General features: G+C 45.2%; 1 protein-coding gene across 1 annotated transcript in view; it reads left to right on the plus strand.

Annotated features, from left to right (window-relative positions):
• The window catches only part of MYBPC2 (myosin binding protein C, fast type), a gene marked incomplete at its 3' end in the record, with an annotated part of 63,837 nt that overhangs the window by 15,693 nt on the left and 40,830 nt on the right, over window positions 1–7,314 (plus strand). Inside the window, exon 6 of the mRNA XM_018563138.1 lies at window positions 5,032–5,061. Coding sequence (XP_018418640.1) covers window positions 5,032–5,061 — 30 coding nt within the window. The remainder of the gene's footprint in view (window positions 1–5,031; window positions 5,062–7,314) is intronic.

Raw genomic sequence — 7,314 nt, forward strand, 5'->3', positions numbered from 1 at the left:
GTATACAGCGTTCTACGTCAGAGTCGTATACAGCGTTCTACATCAGAGTCGTATACAGCGTTCTACATCAGAGTCGTATACAGCGTTCTACATCAGAGTCGTATACAGCGTTCTACATCAGAGTCGTATACAGCGTTCCAGATCACAGTTCTATACATCGTACAGGTCCACCACTTCACAGGCAGTTTATGGGGACCCCCCATGCACGATATTTGAAGGAATTTTTCATTTTTATTCTTACCCTCTAAGTGATGTAAAAATCACTGCTCATTTAAAAATGTTTTTTTTTCATTGATTCCTGTCCCCTAGTGCAGTACCTGGACCCCCGTGCCAATAACTTGCATATAAGCCCTCTTAAAGGGGACAATCGTTTCTGAAAGTTGTACCCTATTGACTTGCATTGAGTTCGAATTCAAACTTTTCGGATGTTCAAATATGAACCAATTGCGGCCCTGTTCTGCCCATCACTAGTAAACACCTCTCCAAAGTATTTTGGTCAGTTGTTTCCAGCGAAGGGTACTGTTAATCTGCACTTTTAAACAAGTGGCAACCATTTGGGCAAGGCCTTCTTGTATTTTGGTGTGACTATGCCTCCATAAAGCTCTGATGAGCTCCATAAAGACATGATTTGATAAGTTTGAACAGGTGTGATGTTTAGGTGTCCACAAACGTTTGACTGTAAAATGTATCTAATAGGGCCTGCAGGTAGGGTTGCCACCCGTACAGGAATGACACGGAGAGTCCGGGTTTGGAACCCGGGAACAGGATTCCAACCGCAGACGTGCTCACCTGACAGCTGGCTGTGAGCAGCGGCGGACACCGGGCTGTTAGCGGCAGTGGGCTGCCGGCGGTGAGGTGTCAGCGACGGCGGTCGATGAGGTGTCAGTAATGGCCGATCAGCTGTCAGCGAGGCTGCCGCCGGGCGGTGCTTTCATCAGACACTCCCTCCCTCTCTCTGGTGTTCTCTGCTAGTGAGAGGAAGTGACATCAGAGAGGGAGAGGGAGCGAGGGAGAAATCATTGCGTTTGCAGTAAAACAGAACGCTCTCAAAGTTTTGCCAATCGTTCGATCACACTGCATGCAGGGGCGCGTGGAAGTTGTGCCATTGAATACAATGCACCGCCATGCCCCCTCCCGCACCTAAACGCGTGGGGGAAGTTTCACAGCGATTGCGGTGCGTTCCAGCAGCTACCGCTCTGGAGCGCACACGCTTTCTGTGTGAACAAGGCCTTAGTATTGCACATAAAACAAACCAGTGACATGTTTTGTGGGGGACGTCTTTTATGTGCTATAGTACATATCATCCAACACAGGCGTCTAGATTTCATGTTAGTACAAAATCCATTGTATTGATAGTTGTCGCTCAATCGACAAGCGCTTATGGGGCCGTGCAGGGTCCCCTTCATCAGGCTCAGAAATGGGCTTGTCGTTTGAATGACAACTATCAATAAAATGGATTTGCACTCAGGATTTACCGATACTAATGTCGGTGCAGATACTGGGTATTTGGGCGAGTACTTGTACTCGTCCAAATGTTCCAATACCTTCCCCAATACCGGAACTTCCGGTCAGAGGGAGATTTCCCTTTGACCGGCAGTGCCAAGGGAGCATACAGCCGACTTCCTTCCCAATCAGGAAGCCGGGTGGTGGGTTATGGTTGGCTAGGAAGCCTGTTTCACTTGTTGTTAGGCAGCCTGGCTTCCTAACCAATCAGGAATCCGGGCGGTACGTCATGACTCGTGTCCTGGCCTCCTGCTCGGTCAGGAAGCCACGCTGCCTAGAAAAAAGTGAAGCTGGCTTCCTAGCCAATCAGGATGCTGTGTGGTGGGTCGTGACGTGCAGCCCGACTTCCTAAATGGCAAGGAAGCCAGCTGCACTTGCTGGTAGGCAGCCTGGCTTCCTAATCAATCAGGAAGCCCAGTGGTACGTCATGACTCACGTCCTGGCCTCCTGATTGGTCAGGAAGTCACGCTACCTAGAAAAAAGTGAAGCTGCCTTCCTAGCTAATCAGGAAGCGTGTTGACATCATGACTCGCCGCCCCTCTTCTTGATAATTGGGCCACAAGGCACCAGCATCGGTACTTGGTATCGGCGAGTACCAAAAAAAAAATACCGGTACTTGTACTCTACACCACAAAAATGGTATCGGTTAGGGATACACCGATATATCGGCCGCCGAAACATATCGGCCGAAAATTGCACTTTTGGCTAAATGCCGAAAGTGCAATGTTTCTGCCGATACAGCGGCGCATCCGTGCTTTCTTTCCTCCCCCCGCTGTCCACTGCTCTGTGTCCCAGCAGGGGGGGGGGGAGAAAGTGTGACAGCCGGCCGAGCACTGCGGTAGGAGAGCGCTGTGAGCGTCCGGCGTCTCTCCTCCCACACCGCTCAGCCTCCTGTCACAGATCGGCAGAGCGGTGTGTGGGCGGAGACGGGCCGCGCTGTCACAGGAGGCTGAGCTCTCCTCAATACACCGCTCACTCAGCCTCTTATGACTGAATGTGACAGAGGAGAACGGGTACAAGCAGTCAGTGATCGCTGAGTGTTTGTAGATAATTGAGGACAGAGTATGATTACTATATCCTCAATTATGAATGAATGGGAAGTGATCTACATCACCTATACATCACTTGTCGTTTGTTCATTCATGATTGTGGTTATAGTAAACATACTCTGTCCTCATGTTATGAATGAACAGGAACAAAGGTGCATCCCTAATTTGCACTAACATGGTGCTGGTGACATCTGTATTGGAGTTCTGTTGTGAGCGGCGCCATCTGCAGTCATTACGAGCACCGGTTACTTTTGGCATATCGAGTAATGAGCGCAGCAAAGTATATGGATATTGCTTTATATAGTATATATCTGGGGACCTGTGGCACACTGGCATCATAGGGGGGCATTCTTTATGTACAGATTGGATATCTGGGGACCTGTGTCACACTGGCAAGTTGTGATTAACTCCAAATACATGCATAGTGTATACTTTACAAAGAAATTGCAGCAAAGCGCTACAGTGTTCGGGTTTGGCTTGAAGAAAAGGTGGCAACCCTACCTGTAGGTACAGAATAACTAACTTTTAACAAAAAACTTCCACAAATACAGTAGCATGACCAACATCAAGTTCCAGTGCATGGGTGTATTGTGTGCCAGGCGGCTGGGAGGCAACTTGTGTTGCATTAGAGCCAGGCAAACGCTCACTGCCTAAAGTGACCACACACTGTTCTGGCCTGCCACAGGACATCATGGAAGCCAGGGTACCTGTAGAATATGATTTTTGATATCATATTTTTATGTCATATTCATATTCTTGTTCTTAAGGTGAAAAGTTTAAAAGAGGAAAAATAGCTTCCGTTCTTGCTTAAAACTCAAAAATGTGTTTAATTACAAAGTTACAAATGATTACAAGATTAATAGCATAAAACAAAATATAGAAATATGTAGATGTATAAATAAGTTCTTGTAAGTGTTTAAAGTGTTAGCATCTCTGTCCCTCATGTCTGTGTGTCCTGCATGTCAGCGTGTGTGTGTGAGTGTCCTTTGTGCTCCAGTCCCCTCCCCCTCCTCTCTGGCCATCTAGCCCCAAGTGTAATCTGAAACTTTGACAAACTATAAGGTATGAAGGGGGATGTTGAATGCAAACTATAATGCATTCAAATAAACGATATAATGTTACAAATACCAATATTTATACATAATTCAATGTTCTTTCTTATATGAATAACTTAATCAAGAAATATTACAGTATAGAGATATACTTTGTAAACACTTCATAAACTTTGATTTGGAATGTCTCACAGTCTTTCTTGATAATAAGGAATGTAGGAGGTTCTAAGCATTTCTGCCATCATGATTGATCAGTAACAGATGTATAGCAAATACAACCTGAACCACAGACTCTAATCTCATTGCGTTTATTCCCATACTGAACAAATGTATATATAGAAAATCAATCATCACTTATGTTCATCACATGCATACATAATCCCTATAGGAATAATACCCTTTTAACAGTACCTAACTAGGAACCGCTGCACCACCAGGTTGAGAATGTCTACCAGGCAAGGCACGTGGGTAAACTATCTCTGCTAATGGGCAGACAGCAGATTGGTACCATTGTGACAAACAACCTTTCCGGGCAAAAGACTCTGAAGAGCTGACTGAAGATGCAGATGGAGATTCTTGTGGAGTCCCCCAAGAGGTGGAAAGGGAGCTTCGAGGAGGAGGAGGAGGGTGTGCAGGTTTTAGAAAACACTACTGTGCTGTTGGCAGAAAATGTGTTTAAAAAGGCCCAGACTGCTGAAGTATGCAGGACAGCCCTGGAGATAGCAGTGGCCTCCACCCATGGGACAGTGCCATCCAGGGGAATAGGACAGCTTTTCCCTCCATTCCCCTGCAAGCTGCCTAGCCCCCTGGATGACTTGCTGATGTTGTGCCTCTCCCTCACTTTCCACTTTTCCTCTACAATCTCTGGCAACCAGGCACAGTCTGCCGACTCATCATCCTCACCCTCTTCATTGCACAAGCCCACTTGCCAATAAACTGCAGCTGCAGGAACATTAGGAACATCAGTGACAATTGTTTGTCCACTCGCTTTACTGTATGCTCCTCATGCTCTCTTCCCCCCGCATCTGATAATAAGGATTTTTGAGCATCCTCTTGCATCAAGTGACTCATGTTGTACTGAAATACCCAGCCCACCCCTCCAAGCCAGTTTGCAGGTCAACAGCAGGTTTAACTGTTTTTTTACCTTTGCTTCGGGGCAACCCCCCCCCATACTGTTAATATTTAAATAGGGCCCAGAAGCAGACATAGGTCAGATGCCTCTAATGTTAAGTGTTAAGTGTAAGCATACAGCTTAGAAAATGAAACACCATTAATAATATATTGCATTTAATGCATTTAATGCATGAAAATTGTTCAATGTTTTAATTCAACAGAAGTCAGTCCCTAAACACTGTTGTCAGCATTGTCAATGTGATAAACATAGTCCTATTCTTATTAAAAAATAAGTTTCTCCTTTTTTTCCACAGAGATCAAAATTGAATATGTTCCTCGTCACGGTAAGCGTTAAAGCATGTCTGGAAAAGTGGAAATCCACTAGTTCTATAATCCTTACATGTAATAACATCCTTCCCTGCATTCTATGGCTTTTACTGGTACTTAGACCCGTAATTTTTTATTGTGTCCTCAGCGCCACCACAAATGTATTGTCTTGATGCAGCCTTTGAAAATATTGGTAAACCACTGCTTGTTAGTGCTTTGGCAATAAGCAGGGCAGCCATCAGAAATTTTGGGGCCCCTTACACAGCTTTAGGGCTGAGCCCCATGGCCGGATTAAGAGCATCACGGGCCTAGTGCTGAGGATTTCGGTGGGCCTTTTGGTGGAAATGTCGACAGTCACCAGGGCCCTCATCCTCCTGTCCGGGCTGTGATTTGTATTCTCTCTACAGCTTGGAGTCAGTGGTGGAGTGCCAGGGCCTGGTTGTAGCTTTGAGCCTGGTAGATCTGCCACTGACTCCAAGTTGTAGAGAGACTACAAATCTCAGCAATACATTATACAAAAATGCAGAATACCGTCACTAGCTTATTGCTCTCTCTTAATATTAGTAAGGCTTTTGATACTTTTGGGTGACCTTATTTTTTTGTACTTTCGAAAAATGACCCTCATTTTATTTCATCGATACATGCACGCTACGCAGACCCAAAAGCATATGTTCAATATATGGGGCTTCCTTCCTGTAATTTTTTTAATTTGGGAGGCACGAGGCAGGGCTGCCCTATGTCCTCGATTTTATTTGCTTTAGCCCTCAAAGCCCTAGCGATACCTGTTAAAAAGGTAAGGAAAGAAAAGTGGGGCTTTAATTGCACCAAGCGACAAGTCCAATGAGTCACAATTATTTAAATAGAAATATATTATTTTATTGAATGCAAAATATAAAAACGGCCATGATTAAAAATTATAAGTACATCATAATAGAAAAAAACCTCCAACAACCACTCAGTTCCATGATTAGAGCGTATAACACATGATTGTAAGATTCAATAGCATGTTGAAAATAGTAATAATGGTAATGGTAGGTACTAGGGATGTCACGATACCACTTTTTCATAACCAAGTACAAGTACAAGTACTGTCCCTCATGTACTTGCCGATACCAATTACCGATACTTTTTCTTAAAAGGGACATGTGAAAATTTTTTTAAAACAATACTAATGATTTTAGGGCAGTTTCTCACCAGTGCATTGGAGGTGACAGGGTCTCTTTAGGGTGACATTTAGGGGTCTTTTAGACCTCTAGTGTCACCTTTCTACTTCACTGGATTCACTGAAAGTAAATACAGCAGGCAGTGGCTGGGAGCAATAGCCAGCCTGCTATTGGATATTTTAAATTGCAATAGCCAATAGCAGACTGGCTATTGTACCCGCCCACTGCCTGCTGTCAATCAGCAAAGGAGGGAACTGAAGACAAAGTTCTCAATCAGGTCCTCTCCTCTGATTGACAGCAGCAGGCAATGGGCGGGTACAATAGCCAGCTTGCTATTGGCTATTGCATTTTAAAATATCCAATAACACGCTGGCTATTGTTACAAGTGTCCATTCCTTTTCCACTTGATGAAACTGTTTGCTTTTAGTGATACATCTCAGTGTCAGATGTCCATGCTCCCTATGTGTTTAATAATGCGCTCATCACCAGACATACACAGACGTTTTCCCTCTCAATAAAAGAAGAGAAGGTCCATTATGTGTGAAGGCAAGATTTACAGCTTCTCTCCTCTCCTCCCCCGTGAACATACAGAACGGACATTCTCTTCTTTCAATGAGAGTGAAAACTGCTGTGTACGTCGGGTGAATGCTCCTTATGAGCACGGACATCTCACATATTGTGATATATCACCAAAAGGAAACAGCTTCATGAAGTTGAAAAGGACGGAGGAGTAACAGAACAGCAGCTAAGGTACAAGAGGGAGGGGGGCAGCGGGGGATTTCACAGTCAGTCTTTTCTTCCTTCTCGTGCTGGCTACAGCGGTCTGTGAAAGGGACACAGAGCTCTGCAGCCAGCACCAGCAGGGAGAAGAGACACTTCACAGAACACTTACCTCCCGCCACGCTGTCACACTTCCGTCCGGAGAGGTTAGAGCAGAGAGGGAGCCTGCGTTTTGTGGAGAGGTATTCCGGGGGTACTTTATACAGCAATGCAGATTACTATGAAGCTACATACCCTGTGTTCTTCCGGGTTCATGGCCTGATGTCTCCAGGGTTTCAGGAGGGCTTTGTGGGGTTTCAGGGGGGGGGGGGCAGTGCGGGCTCTCTG

This window comes from Nanorana parkeri, unplaced genomic scaffold, assembly GCF_000935625.1.
Source record: "Nanorana parkeri isolate BGI_ZX_2015 unplaced genomic scaffold, ASM93562v1 scaffold635, whole genome shotgun sequence".
Lineage (NCBI taxonomy): Eukaryota > Metazoa > Chordata > Amphibia > Anura > Dicroglossidae > Nanorana > Nanorana parkeri.